Here is a 15133-nt window from a genome sequence, read left to right as displayed (position 1 = left end):
CCTCCTAATTGAAATCCGAGCTTGCCTACACCTTACAACTGTTCAGGGCCACCTTCCTCCCCCCCCCCCCCACCGCCGTTGATGGATGCCATCTGGTGCACTGGTAACCCCATGTGACACAGGCTCTGACCCATAGGGTCTCCTGGGCTGTGATCTTCATGGGAATGAGCCTGGTGGTTAAGGGTTCGTTTGCAAAGAGTGAGATCCTGAGTTCAAATCCACTAGTGATTCCTTGGGAGCAAAACGCCTGCTGTCTGTTTTCCCAAAGCTGTAGCGCCTCTGAAACCCTACAGGGTCCCCCATTCGCAGATGTGGAGTTGCTATGAATCTGGACCAGCATAATGGCCAATGGGGTTGTTTGTTTTCCTTTCTTTGTGGGGGAATCTGTAAGGGGACATGGCCAGCCCTTTCTCCATCTCAGCCTCCGGTAGCAACCAGGGAACCCCACTGAGATTTTTTTAACCACCAAACCAAAAAGGCCATCAGAAACAGTTATAACTTTAAAAAAACCACCCAACAATCTCACTGTCATTAAATCGTTTCCGATTCATAGCGACCCCACAGGGCAGGCAGAACCGCTCCGGTGGGTTTCCAAGGTGAGCCTCATCTTGCTCCGCAGAGCGGCTGGTGGTTTCCAATGGAGGTTAGGCTCCCATGGAAACGGTGGAGGGATATGGAAATCAAGTGTCTTCCCAAGCGCTTGTCTCGGGGTGGACCTCGTGGCGCGATCTTGTCCTGGCTCCTTTTCGCAGGCTTTCTTCCAGCTGTCCCCCACCTTCCCAGCCCCGCGCCAGGCCCCGGGGCTCGAGCGCCCGCCCGCCCGAGGCGCAGACCGGAGGGGCCTTCAGGGTCACCCCTCCCAGCGACCCGCGAGTAGCCGCCACCGGCTCCGCTCTTTAGGAAGCGGGTCCGGGAAGAATTTGCGGGGCAGGTGCCCTGAAACAGCCCGGCAGCCCATCCCGGGCTTCCAGCTCAAGCCCCGCAATGGGGCGCGGCGCGCGGGCGTCCAGAACAGCGGGGCCCTCTCATCCTGGCAGGTGTGCGTGAACGTCCGGAGTGTCCACAAGGCCGTCAACTGGGCTGCGCGCGGGGAGGGAGGCCGCGGGCGTCCGGATGGGAGAGGCAGTCCCAGGGAGGAGCTCGGGGGCTGGGTGACTGGGCGGGTCCGCAGGTTAGGTTCTCGCGTCCCGCCCTCGCTTCAGCCTCCAGCCTGGAATGCGGAGAGATCCGCGCTGCGGGCGGGGTGCGTTTGGGGTCGCGAGGGAGGGGGTGACAGTAGCACCCAGGGTGTGGTGGCTTTCATCCAAAGCTGGGCTGAGTCGGGGGCCCGCATGCCATGGAGTTTTGGGGCGCAGTGCTCGGCAGCTGCGTTCTCCTTTTGCCCCGAATCCCACGTGGCGTGGCAGGTGCCTGGCTGTCAAGCGCCCAGGAGAGGAGCCACTGCGCGGCTGCCTCGGTTTCCCCATGCGGCGGCGGCAGCAGCGGGGGAGCCTGGTAAGGCGCAGGGAGGGCTGTCCCTGCAGTCAGCTCGCCCGCTGGTCTTTGCACATCCGTGTGCGCAGGGCGCGCGCGCACTCGGGTCCGCGAGCCCGGCCCAGGCGCCCGGGAGACGCAGGAGAAGGGCCAGCAGACTTGGCTAAGGCGAGCGCAGGCCGCCGGCCAGGCCTCCTGGGTGTCAACAGAGGACGCCCAGCAGGGTGCGGCAGGCTCCCCCTGGTCTAGACTGTCTTGGGTGGGGACAGACCCTCCTGCCACAAAGGGCTGGCCCGGGCTCAAAGGGGCTCAAAGGGTCTGCGCAGTCAGCTGGCCCACGAAGGGGCCACGGAAGCGCCGCCTTACAAGCGGAGTCCAGCGCAGAACCGGCCTAGCCTGGTTTTCCGGAAATGCAAGGGCACTGAAAAGTGGGGGGGCAGCCAGCGCAAGCAGGCTCTTCCAGGGAAGGTGGGGAACTGGGGGCAAGGGTCCTGCCCGTCTGGTCCAGCCAGGCCTATCCAGAGACTTGGGATAGGTCGCGTGGAGGACAGTGGCCTGCCACTCCCGCCTGGGCCATGGCCACTCTGGGGCGCGCCAGGTGCCTTGCGGGCACCCGCCCGCCTGCCTGCAGCCGCCGCTCAGCCGCCGTCACAATAGCTACAGCCGCAGAGGGCACTGGGCTGCTGTAGCCGCCGCCTGACAAGTGTGATAAAATGTTCTTCCTTAACTAAACTGTAAAGCACTGCGCAATAAAACTCAATCTTCTGTAAAATCCAATTAAGTCATTATCTGACTGATTGTATCTTTAATTGAAAACAGAAGTGACAGTAAATTTCTGTGATATATCAGGATCAATCGATACCGCTATCCGATTCAGCCCCAAGAAGTGATTTATAATGTCAAACCTATATAGGTAACTCCACATTATTCTCTCTAAAATCGCTGGTGGGTGAAATTAAGAGTAAGTGCATTTAATAAAAAACAAGATGGTCAGGTTATTGATTACAACAGATGGGGGTGAAATCAAATGGGTGTTTTCAAAGCACAGAGCGAAGAAAATACAAGTAATTTCTTTTTCCCCCCTGTTTAATACCGCGCGCCAAATATACACACACGAAAATTCTGTCATCAATAATGTTTTTATTTCAGGTGCGCAGCTGCAACGACACAGAACAATGAATTTTTTCAGACGAGTTTCATTTCAGGATGGCTTGTTACATAACAGAGGCAGTCCACAAGCAATTTTTAACAAAATAATAAACTCAGGAATCGGTAGTAACTTTTAAAAGGCGTACTTATCTTAGATTACAAACTAAGGTTACAAAATTGTCGAGATCGCATCCATCCCCCCACCCCCCTGTCGTACAAGGAATATGGGGGATGGAAGCCTTGCGTTATTCTAGCAACAAAAGCCCAGGAACTCTGGGTAACTTGAAATTGTATTGTTTTCCACAGGGTGCTTCCAAGGGGGGAGCCGGGTGGGGTGGGGGGAGAGAAGCTAGTCTTAAAGGGTTTTGATTTCTTTTCTGAAAGCTATTTTTCAGTTACATATCACATCTGTCAGGGTGGACTTGGGCTGGGGTGTGTATTTTAACAGTCAAACACACACACACACACACACACACACTCACTCACTCACTCACTCACTCTCTCCAGCATTTCCATTTATCTTTCCTGCCTTTTGCAGAATCCTAGAAAAATCACTAATTGTGCCTCCCCCCCACCACCACTTTTTTTCAGGAGTGAAAGACCTGAGTGAATTTAGTTTCGCAGTTTGATGGGCTAAAATTGAGAAGCGCGCAAGGTGCCCAAGATTTCATTTTTTTTTAACAAAAAGTAACAAGGAATCCTTATTCATTTCAATGCAAAACACAATGCCTAACTTGAGTGAATTCTTTGAACTACTTGTAAACCATGGTCATTAAAACATAAAATAAAGTACTTGAGGGCATGACTGGTGAACACCCCCACCCCACCCTGTTCTGGAGCTCAAAGCACTTTGACTCTGGTCAATGGGCAAAATCCCGGCTGGGGCAAGCTGTGTTTTGGCCTTTGGGGGGCGGGGCGGGGCAGTAGGCTGAACTAAACCACCTTATCATGAAGTTGTCGACAGCACCCACACGTACACCCAGGGCGACAGGGAACCAGCCTGCGGCCCTGGGAACCGCCGTGCACGGCCACTCACTCGTCATCCTCCATCACCCGGCTGACAGCGAAGCTGCTGGGCTCCGAGGGCGCCGACTCGCACTCCAGCACCCCCTTTGTACTCTCGCTGCTTAGGGGCGAGCTGCTGGACAGGGACACTAAGCCGGAGTCCTGGCTGCTGGGCGGCGTGAAGACTGGCGGAGGGAACAGAGAGGGAGCATTAGATGTACGCCCGCCCCGCACGAAGGCGGCGGGTTGGGGGAGTCAATCTCCAACACTGTCCAGCTTGGAGGGCTAAATGGAGGGGGGGCGGGGGAGCAGGTCACCCAGTTCTGGTTCCCTGTACACCCACGAGCCAGGCTGCTCACCTGAGGATGTCACTGGCCTGGACAAGTCGAGCCTGTCAAGTTGGTGCAGGGTGGGATTTTTCAACCACCAAATTTTGTTTGAAACAAAACCAAACCAAACGAGCCTTCCTCTTGGGGAACGTGACTTCCAACCTCCACTGGCCACCCCCACCCCGCCCTCAGCCGGCCACTTTAATAGCACTTAGTTCACAGGCAGGCCCCTGACAAGTTACCCTCCTCCGGCAAGGCCCCCGCCCCGGCAGCGTCCCCCTCGCCCCACCTCCCTCTCAGTGTTTCTGCACCCAGCCTGGGACTTCATTGTGCTTGTGGATGGAGCAGGGACACATTCAGGGAATGGGGCAGGGGCGGGGGGAGGGGTCTGCATACATCATTTTAAAAATAAGCAGGGAAGGGAAGCCAGGGAAGGGTCTGCAGGGTAGGGAGCACCAGCCAAAAAAGAAAACCCCACAGATCAAGTTCGCACCCTTCGGAGCCCCAGTAGATCCAAAATGGAAGCAAAAGGGTCTCTTGACCTTGTTCACCTCAGCAGGGCTGGGACCCACCCCCAGAACTCCCTTCTCGACAGGCCGTGGCTGTAATTAAAGGGCAGAGCCACTGGCAATTTCTTTCCTCATTAACTTCCTGATTGGTTTCAGCCTCAGGACTCGGCCAGGCAGTAGTTCGTCACCAATTCCAAATGGCCAATCGTTAAGACTAATGTTTGTGTAACTAACTGCCAGCATCTGCCAGGCTCCTTGTACAACAACAATGGTGCAAGGGAACATTAGAACCCTGGGTTCATTCCGTCTGTGTTCATCAATAGGGCAATCTATGATGTAATTAGCACCATGTCCTGGGAGCAGAGCGCCCAGGCGGCTGTGCAGCCCTAAATCATCCTGGAAGCCGGGCTGGCTTCTGACGTGTTTGCCATCAATACTTATTATGTTTGGAATTTAATAAGGTATATTACCATCTTGAAAAGAAGTCTCTTTTTTAATACAAGAGATCACTATTTACTGTTGTTACAGGGCCTGGGAAAGACCGCTCTGAGTGCCACCCAGAGAGCGAAGAAGGGAGCTGAGATGTTGGGGGGCAGTAGGAAGGGGCTCCTTTAGCCACTCCCCTGGATCAGATCGTGCTAAAAGCCCCTGGCCCTCAACTGTGACGTAGAGACGGACAGACAGGCAGATGGGCAGGTGTTCAGAGCTCCCTCAAGATCTCAGAAAGATGATCTGAACAGGACTGTAAATGCATTTTGCAAACAACACACGATTCCCAAACAGGCAGTTCTTTTTTCCCCCATATGAATGCTATTTGTCCAGTTTCTAGTAACTTGTTTAAAAAGCAAGCATACTCGTTTATAAGCTTAAAAAAAAAAAACCCTGCATCATCCTTTACCGGTACTCTAAGGCACGCACACGCATGAACAAGAAACAAGGAACAGGGCAGGACTCGGCTAATAGACTCCAGATCAGCAGTCTGGTGCAGCCCAGAAGGCCCTGAGGGTTAGGGGCTGGTGTGTTCAAACCCACCATCGGCTCTGTGGGAGAAAGAAGAGGCTGTCTACTCCAGTATAAGGCTTACCGCCTCAGAAATGCAACACGGGCCTCAAGAGTGGTCCTCCGTGCGATGGCAGTAGGCTTGGTTAGGGTTGGGTTCTGTCTGCTACACACTTCCATGAGGAATCTCAACCGGAAACCATTCATGGAGAGATGGCGTCTCCCCAAGTCACACAGGGGACCGAAATGGTCCGACCCTGGCAGCCCACCTCTCTGGCCGTGCTCCCTCCCCCAGGTCCCACGCTGCCCTTGGCCTGCTGTCCAAATTTAAGGGGGCAGAAATACCGGAGCCCCTTGCAGTTCTCAGGCAGCCCTATACAGACAGGGGTGAGGAGTCTACCAGGAGAATTCTAGCAAAGGGTCATCAGCCTTAGCGGTTAACCCAGAGGCGGACAGGTCCAGTCCACTCAGATGCGCGTCAGAAGAAAGTCCTGGGGATCAGCGTCCCCACAATCAGCCACTGGAAACCCCGAGGAGCAGGCAGTGCTACACGGACACACAGGAGGAGGGGACACCTGGCTTTAAGGCCTTTTCTGCCCCAGGGCCTGCCCCTGAAGCTGAAGCCAACTTCAGTCAGCAAGTGACCTGGGAGACCCTCCCCACCAAATCCCCCTCTGAAGCCGCCTTTGGTTTCCTTGAGTTCCAAGCAGAAGTGTCTCCTGAACCAGTACCTGAGAGTAAGCTGACCCACAGAGCGTCCTCCCCGGGGAGGAGGGCTCGGGCATCACCCCTGCTCAGAGGCAATCTTTCCCCCTCTGCCAATGTGGCCCCTTGCCCAGACGAGAAAGGGCGTAAAGGCGCCTCCTGACCGCAGGACTTGGACTCCAGAGAAGTAAATAGAGACAGGAGCCGAACCAGTCTGGAAGCGTCAACCCCGAGCTGGTCCCCGTGTGTTCCCGGCTCAGTGTCTCGCCCCTGTTGACAGGCTGTTTGTTTTGTGGAGCCTCAGGGAGTGTTCACCCACCGTGACTCGTGTCGACAAGCCGTTCTATCCTTCCATCCTGTCTCGCAGGGGCCCACTCCTCCGTTTGAATGCCGCTAAGTTGAATGTCTTGGGGAGGAGGGAGAGGAGGCGACACAGTGAAGACTAATCATCGTCAACAATTCCCAATCAAGTGCAAATCTCAAGGTCAGACGTAGCCTTTTATTTTAGGCTTCGTAAATCGACCTTCCTAGTGGACTCGGTGGGCAGCCCCTGACTGCCCAGAGCTACAACTTCTTGTTCCATTTAAAACAAACTCCACCCCCACTGGTGAAAGCCCACGGGCCCCATCTTCCTGCACAGCCATGGAGTGACACGTAGTAATCTCTGGAAAGGACCCAAGTCCTCTGACCTGGCACCCCCTCCCGAATGGCCCCAGAGGACAAACGACCCGGAGAAGCCCCAACAGCCCTTCCCCTATTTGTATCCGGGGAGATGTTAGCACTGTCCTCTTGCTTGGGGCTGGGGGGGGGGGGGGACAGGCTGGGAGGCTGCAGGTCTGCGCAGGCAAATGAATGTCCCCGGATGAGGGGCACTGCCCTGGTGTCAGGGGCAACTCTGAATCAACCTGCCAACCAGGCTGGGATTCTGCTTGCTCATCACACGCCCAGGCTCCCATACAGGGTAGAAACGAAGGAATGCCTTCCCAGGGGATCTAAGAAAATGCTACCAAGTGAGGAGAGAGAGAGAGAAAGAGAGAGAGAGAGAGAGAGAGAAGGGGGGGAGCATCCTTTTCAACCCCTTGGGCAGCAATGAAAGGTGGGGTGGGGGCCCCGGCTGCCCCCGCCTGAAGCAGCATGCCCAGAAAGGTGTTTTCATCATCATGTTAGAACACGTGTGCACACGGTCCCTCACACGTGCTCGTTCTGCCCCTCATTCAGACATAAACGGGAACCTTAAAAGAACGTCATGCCCCTCTCTAACCCCCAGCATCCTTTTTTGGGGTGTGTGTGCAGGTGGAGGGGTGGGACTATAACAGATTGCCACCACACAAAATCACTTCTTCAAGAAACAAAGCAAAATCTCTCTGACCGCTCCATCTCTGGCGCGGCAGAGCCCTCGGACTGCTCGGGGCAATCATGTGTGGGGGCCAATGGGGCGGAAGGAATACTGCGGTCCCCGGGCTGGGAGAAAACAGGGAAAAAATGTGTGAGGGGAAAAAAAAAAAAAAGGACAGTAAGAAAGGATTCCTGGGATGTCCTCAAGACCCTCCAAAGAGCCGGAGGAACCATCTGTGCCGATGGTCCCTCCTCCCGCTCCGGGTGGCCCCTCTCAGAGTCCGCGCTGGAGGGCAGAAGAGACGAGGGCCCTTGGGCTGTCGCCCTGCACCAGCTGATGGACACGACACCCACTAGCTCTTCTGCCCCTCGGTAACCATAGTGTTTGGAAACACAATCGGCAGTGTCGGATCAATACCACTTAGCAGGCATGAAATGTGGCGAATTAGGCCTCTCTTAGCCCAGCAGGGGCTCCTGTCACCCCCTCCCTGACATGTGACGGCACCGGGCTGGCTGCTGCTCCGTGGCCTGGCAAGGCCAGTCTGTGCTAGAACTCTCGGCACAGGGGATCAAGTGAGAGAGGTCTTTGTGCCACCGGGTCTTGGGATGAGTAGCTGAGTCACGGCCAGTGTGTGGTTGTCACTGAAATAACTACACCACCTGAGGTGGGGGAGGGTGCGCGGGGGGGGGGACAGCCCTCGAGTATTCTCCCTACTTACTAGAAGTTTACAAAATAAAAGAGAAAATGTAGATCCTCTTGGAAGCAATTAAAGGTGATTCTATCCGCAAGTGGAATGACAGGGACTGAGAAGAGAGAGGCGCTGTGGAAGGTTCGCCCGCCCAGCTGCCGGCCTTGGAACCGTGTCTGCAACGTCAGTTCTCAAGTGCAGCGTGGGTTTTGCGTGAGGCCAGCTCTGGGCTTCACATTCCCTCGAGCCATGACCGAGCCTCCGGTGGACACCAGAGGGTGCGGCTCTCTGAGACGGCAAAGGTTCGGGGTGGCATACTAGATCGGCGCTGCCGCCACAACCCCGGCTCTCAGCACTTCTGCAAGCGCCAGGACGTACCACCTTTCAAAGCCTTTGTTGTGGTTGACGGGACGCGCAGGTGGACCTCGAGACTCATGGGGACCCCCAGTGACAGCGTGGTTGGGCTGCTGGGCTCTGTGGGCTTTCCGGAAGCTCTGCAGGGTCAGAGCAACACGCCTGACTTCCCGGATACGCACGTGAAGGCCGCCATGAGCCTCACGCCTGGGATTCAAACCACGGTCTCACACCTGGAAGGGGAGGATTTTTCACTTTCAATTCTCAGGGTCTCCATCAGCTGCCTGGCACCTCAACAAACACCTCCACGTCTCGGTTTCCCCAGTGGTAAAGGAAGGGTGTGCAGACAGCTTTGTCTCTGTATCCTCGGAGCGGTGGATGCGTTTACAGACATGCCCATCCTCCTTGGAGCTGCCCCAGGCCTCACCCACAGCGTCCCCAGAAATCCTTTGGGTGGGGGGAGGTAATGCTGTACCGCTACGAGGATCGAGGAGCTAACAGGGTATACACCTGATTTGGGGCCCTTCCCGATGACGGGCAAGTCAGGAGATGTTTTGCTGGGATGTGGAATGTGTCCGGTGGCGGCTTTGCAGTGTCAAGTCCACGTGTGTCCGGAGACTCCAATGAAAGTTATCCGCCGTGGGTGACCCTGCTGGTACCTGCACTGACATCACAGCGGGGCAGGCAGACTGGTAGGACGCCTTTTTGGGTAAGTCTTTTTTAAAATATCTGCATGAAACGGGCATCTCCATGACAGGTGAGGCGACATGTCTCCGCAGAACTGGTATAAAACTGGTAAACGCATCATCAGGACATCAGTGATCATGCCCCTCCATGAATGTGCTCAAGGCAGACAAGGAGAAGACCCCTCAGGGGGGGCTTCAACAACAACAAAAACTCCCTGCCATCGAGCTGGCTCTGACTCCCGGGGACCCTACAGGATGGGGTAGACTGGCCCCTGGCAGTGGCTGAGACTCACTCTTCACAAGAGTGGAAAGCCTGGTGTCTCACCGTGGAGCAACTGGTGGTTTCGAACTGCTGACCTTGCAGCTAGCAGCCCACCGTGTAATCACTGCGCCACCAGAGCTCCCAGCCAGTGCAACACAGACGGAAGGGAAGCTGTCGGGACGGCAGTTTGCTGCCTGCACATGGCGCAGCGTCCGGTCACGGGAACAGGTGCACGCTCAGGGCGCCGGGGCAGGCTCATCGTGCACAGAAACAAGGAGGGGTTCACAGATATGCCGCGTGGTTCCCCAAAGAGCAACGCCCTGCTTGGCAGGAGACCCCACGGCTAAAAATATCCAACATGCGTGTTCCTTTGGGGGCAAGCCTGCTGCAGGGGACCTTTTTAAAGCGTTGAACACGGGATGGTGCTTTGAGGACCCAGGTGCGCCTGGCGCTCGCCAAGGTATTTCTTCACTCATTTCCTATGCGTGCCAAAGTGGGAAGCACTGTGTGGTCGTTACATCATCTGGTATCAGCTTGGGACTAGAGAGGATTCAGGGTGAAGGGGTGGAGTGTAGTCTGCCAATCGGGTCATAGACAGAGGCCTCTGTGTGGGTGTGGCCTCCTCCTGAGGATTCTGGGAACTCAGGTATTTCCTCCTTGGAGGTGGGAGACACCTCTCTCTGGATTGCTCTCTCTCTTTCAACCCCTGAGAGATACTCCACTGACAAGTCTCATTACCTTGGAGACACTGCAGCTGACAAGACACATGGAGCTACACTAGTGCTGGAGAAGCCACATGGACCTACCCTGATGCAACCAGACCTCTGGAGCCGGAGAAGCCACGTGGAGACCCCTGCCAGTGCTGAGATGCTTACAATGCCACTGGGTCCACAAGACTTTCTTCTGCCCACTGGCCTGTGATCTTCCTGCATTTGGCGTTAATGCCTGTATTTTCTGAGTCTGAAGAGGACTTTATAGACTGGCATCAGATATATGGGCTGATATCAGACTTATGGGGCTGGACTGTACTGGGTTGGGATGCTTCCTTAATGTACAATCAATTACCCTCTATAGAAAACTCTCTCTTATACACAGGAGTTTCTATGGATTTGTTTCTCTAGTCTACCTGGATTCACACACTTAAGTGTCCAGGATTAGACTTTGTCTTGGGTCTTTGGACATGTCCCTGGAGGACATCCTGCTTGGTAAAGAGGAGGGGCTCGAGAAAGAGGACGGCCCTCAGCAGAGGGACCGATGCAGTGACTGCAGCCCTGAGCCCACAGCTGAGGACAGCTGGCGATGGCGATGGGGCGGCACCGGGGGGTGTTTCATTTGTTGTACGTAGAGTCCAGAGGAGTCGGGACCCACTTGACGACTTAGCTTCAAGGTTCCCTTTTAAAACGCAGCCCTGCACACACCCACACCCACTTGGGTTCCATTAGTTCCTGGGAAAGACCTGGAGCCCCTGTGAGCGCGGAGGAATTCCGGGAATGTGATTTGTGTGGCCTGCGCCAGGTGCTGGCGGCATTGTCCCCAGAGGGTGGGGAGCTCCTGTTTGGACACGTAGCCTAGTTTGCTTTCCTGGACAACCCCAGCTGCCCTCGGATAACGCCCAGCTTCACATGGTCTCCCTGGAGGAGCCCCTCAGAGTCACCCCCAGGTGTTGGGGGGTAGCGGGGGGGAGGAGGCTCCTAAAGGGGCCACTGCTCTAAGGGAGCAGGATGCCTTGCCGTAATTCCTCCTCCCCCCGCCCCCCCAACCCCACACCTTGCCCCCAGCCCAACAAATGTTCCCCCTTACTTCCTCCCTCGCTCCCCCTGCCCCCCTCCCCGGGCTCTGTTTTGTCACCCCTGGGATATGTGACCAGGAAGGAGCATCCCTTGGAGGAGGAGGTCAAGCTTGGGAAGGTCGAGGGTCAGTGACAGGAAGGAAGACTCCAGGAGATGGGCGCACGCGTGGCTGGCACAATGGGCCCCAACGCTACACTGGAGAGGAGGGTGCAGGGGGGCGCTGAGTCTCACTCCATCGTACATCGGGTCTCCATGTATTAGAACCGACTCCCCGGCACCCTGAAACGCACACGGCACTGCAGGAGCCCTGGGACACGCCTGACGGTAGCCGGCTGCTATAGGGCCGGTTCGGACTCCGAGGGGCCCTCTCGGAGCGAGGAGGACCATCCCATGGATTTCCCACGCCCGTCACCTTTGCAGAAGCAAACTGCCTGTCGCCTCCTTCTCCCTCGGAGCGGCAGACGGTCCACCCCGCCCATCTCTGGGTAGCAGCCAAGCTGGGTCAGGACATCAGTAGGGCTCCCAGATCTATCGCACCACCCAGCACTTCCCCTAGAGACCAAAGGACATGTGACAGCAGAGGGACTCAAATAGAGCAGGACACCAATGTCCACCCCCACGTGCCCATCAGCAGATGCCGCAATCAGACACATTGGCCTTTGAGCAGGAGCATCCTGACTGGACTTCCATCACTCGGCCAAGGAGGAAGTGGACACACGCACCGTATCCAGTAGCCCCGGGAGACTGCTCCCCACTCCTCACCATGTCTTGGTGACCTCCACATCACACCTGGGAGCAAACCGCCACTGTCACAAACGACCAACAAGCTCTCCATAAATGCCCCGGCCCACAGGTCAGCACTGGGTCCCCATCAGTGCCACCCCGGCTGCTCCTGCAGGAAGTCCTTAAACGCCAGGGCACAGAGTCCACCCCAAGTGTCCCCAGAAGCCAGTCTCCCGGGGACAGCGGTCCTTTCACACTCGGTTCATCTGCAGTGAAGACGCTACCCCAAACAAACCCACTGCCATGGACACGATGCTGACTCACGACGACCCCACAGGACAGGGTGGACCTTCCCTGAGGGTTTCCAACACGGTAACTCTGAACAGCCTCGTCTTTCTCCCACGAGCCTCCCTGTGGTTTCAAACTGCTGACCTTGCCGTCATGAGCCCAACATGCAACCACTATGCCAGCAAGGCTCCTCCAGCCCTAACAGCAAAGTTCCAAGAACCAAACCAAAACCAGTGCCCGGAGCCCGGAGGCACTGTCAGCGAGGCTGGGAAGTGGGCGACGGCTGTGGAAATTGGTATGGTGTTTCCTTGAACAGGTGAGGCTGGGACTAACATCCCCAAACCAAACTCAGCGCCAGCGAGTGGGTTTCAGTAGCAGCGGCCCTATAGGATGGGTAGAACTGCCCCTGTGAGTCAGGAGCAGAAAGCCTCCCTCTCTCCCAGGGGGCAGCTGGTGGGTTTGAAACCGCTGACCTTGCGATTGCAGAAGAACACGTAACCACTACGCCACCAAGACGCCTAGCGATACCAGGTGGCCTAGCAATCATCCACGGACACCCTCTTTTCAGAAAAGAGGTCTCCGCGCCCCCCGTTAATGAAAACTTTCCTCACGCAGCAGCCGTGGGGTAGAGCAGGTTTCACGCTCAGCTGCTAACCCCGGGTAACGTCCCCGCCACTCTATCCACAGGCCAGCAGGCTTGCCCCGTCCTGGGTGTCGCCACGGGCCGCAATCACACGATGGCAGGGAGTTCACTACAGCCCGCAATCCAGGACAGAGCGTAGGTGTCTGCTTCTGCAGCTCACCCCCTTTTGCTTTGTCAGAACACTGGGGGACCCTTCTCTGGGGAGCAAGGTCCCTGCTGATGTGCCCACCCAGCAGTCAGTGCCAACCGCGGATAAGCACGGTGGTTGTTGGCTATCAAGTTGATTTCCTTGTACAGCTGCCCCACAATCGCCCCCATCAGCACCCCAAACTGTATGAGAGCCGTGGGGATGCTGGCTGGTGGGTCTGGGCCTCTACCTTTTGGGGCAGCACCCAGGCCAGCTGTGAAGGATAATCCCCAAGGGATCCCCACAAGTCCCCCTTGAATTTCCCCTCCCAGGGGTCTCACTAGAAAGGAGTGCAGCCCTCAGGATCAAACAGGCAGCGTTTGCAAGAGAGGAGGCATTTTTTTTTTGTCTGCCTACAGTAAGGCTCACGGTTGTCTCAGGTCCCAAGGATGCTCCGAGGATTTTAATTAAGTTATTTCTCTGGAGCACTGAGTAAAATGAACTTGTAATTAATGTCACTGGGACAGGCTAGTAACTGGCTGCACCACTGAGCAGATGAAACAGGGTGCAGGAAAAGAAACAGATGCTATCAGTTGCAATACTTAGGTAATTAAGGGGAGCGTCAGGGGTCGAAAAAGCTAAACTGAGGTCAGCCATTCACTTAAAAGGCCCGTATCTAGAACGTGGGGTTTTAAACCCAAGAAGCAATCAATCAGGTAACACAGGGCAGAGTTGCTGGAAATACCAGTCACCACCGAGTGACCTGTGACTCACAGCGACCCTGACGGGACCGAGCAGGAGTGGGCTGTAACCTTGACGCAAGTCTCTGGCCCTAACTTCCTACCCAGCAGCTACTGGTGCGATTGAAGTGCCGACTTTTCCGTTTGCGGCGGGGCTCTTAACCACGGCACGGCCAGGGCTCCGTTGGCTTCTCACGCTGTTGCTGCCAGGCCCCACCCAGTCGGTTCTGACCCACATCGGCCCTGTGAACAAGGAGCAGAACACTGCCCGGTCCTGCACCTGAGCCCACTGTGGCAGTCACTGGGTCCATCCCTCTCGTCGAGGGCCTGCCTCTTTCCCGCTGCCCCTCCAGTCCACCAAGCAGGATGTCCTTCTCCAGGGACTGGTCTCTCCTGACAACGCATCCAAAGTACGTGAGACGAAGTCTCGCCCCATCCTTGGCTCTAAGGGACCCTCTGGCTGGACATCTCCCCAGGTGGATCTGTTGGTCCTCCTGGCTGTCTGTGGCATACTCTGGACTCTGTGTCCACCCTGCAATTCGAAGGCCCCAGGTCTTCTGACCCTCTCTTACTCATGGTCAGCCTCCCACACCAATGGGGGCCCTGGCTCACCATGGCTTGGGTCAAGCGCACCTCAGTCCTCAGAGTGACAGCTCTGCCTTGATTACGTTAAGACCCCTTTCACCGGATGAAAGATGAGAATCCGTAGGCCCGGCCCACGTGGGGTTGTGCAGGGACTGTCGGCGGGCTCTGCCCCAGGCCCCACACTCACCGCCGTGGTCACCAAGTCTTCTCTGCACAGGTAAGTAATCGCCCAGTGCCACCTCGTGTGACCTCCTCTGAAGTCCGGACGGAGACCGTGACAAATCAACCAATTCACCCCAGCAAGCTCCAGCACCTCCTGGTCAGCAGTATCAAGGGCTCCTGATACATCTCACCGGAGTGCCACGGGCCGGGCCGCTCCACCCGGGCCGGGACCGATCCATCAAGGGCAGTAACACAGCCTGCTGCCCCTCCGCCAGAGACCCGAGCCACAGGAAGTGGCCCGTGGTACGATCAGAAAACCTCAGGTCTGCATCCGCGGCCCTGGAGCTAGTCATGCCAGGAGCCTGTGCTAAGGGAGCCTGGCAAGGCCTCGTCTCTGGGACTTGGGACGTGTTGGCAGGAGGGACCAGTCCCTGGAGAAGGACATCGTGTTGGGAAAGCAGAAGGGCAGCGGGGAAAAAGAGGAAGGCGCTGGACGAGATGGATGGAAACCGCAGCTGCAAGCACGGGCCGAAACATTCGGGGCTGGTGCAGGACCGGGCAGCGTTTCCTTCTGCTGTGT

The 15133-nt window shown here is 56.4% G+C and overlaps 1 protein-coding gene across 1 annotated transcript in view; it reads right to left on the bottom strand.

The window, feature by feature from the left end:
* Positions 1-3654: 3654 nt before the first annotated feature.
* The window catches only part of DMRT1 (doublesex and mab-3 related transcription factor 1), a 74357-nt gene continuing 62878 nt past the window's right edge, over positions 3655-15133 (bottom strand). Inside the window, exon 5 of the mRNA XM_075558906.1 lies at positions 3655-3812. Coding sequence (XP_075415021.1) covers positions 3655-3812 — 158 coding nt within the window. The remainder of the gene's footprint in view (positions 3813-15133) is intronic.

The sequence above is a fragment of the Tenrec ecaudatus genome, chromosome 10 (genome assembly GCF_050624435.1).
Source record: "Tenrec ecaudatus isolate mTenEca1 chromosome 10, mTenEca1.hap1, whole genome shotgun sequence".
Taxonomy (NCBI): Eukaryota; Metazoa; Chordata; class Mammalia; order Afrosoricida; family Tenrecidae; genus Tenrec; species Tenrec ecaudatus.
Note: the sequence above shows the minus strand (reverse complement) of the source record. Positions and strands in the feature narration are given on the sequence as shown.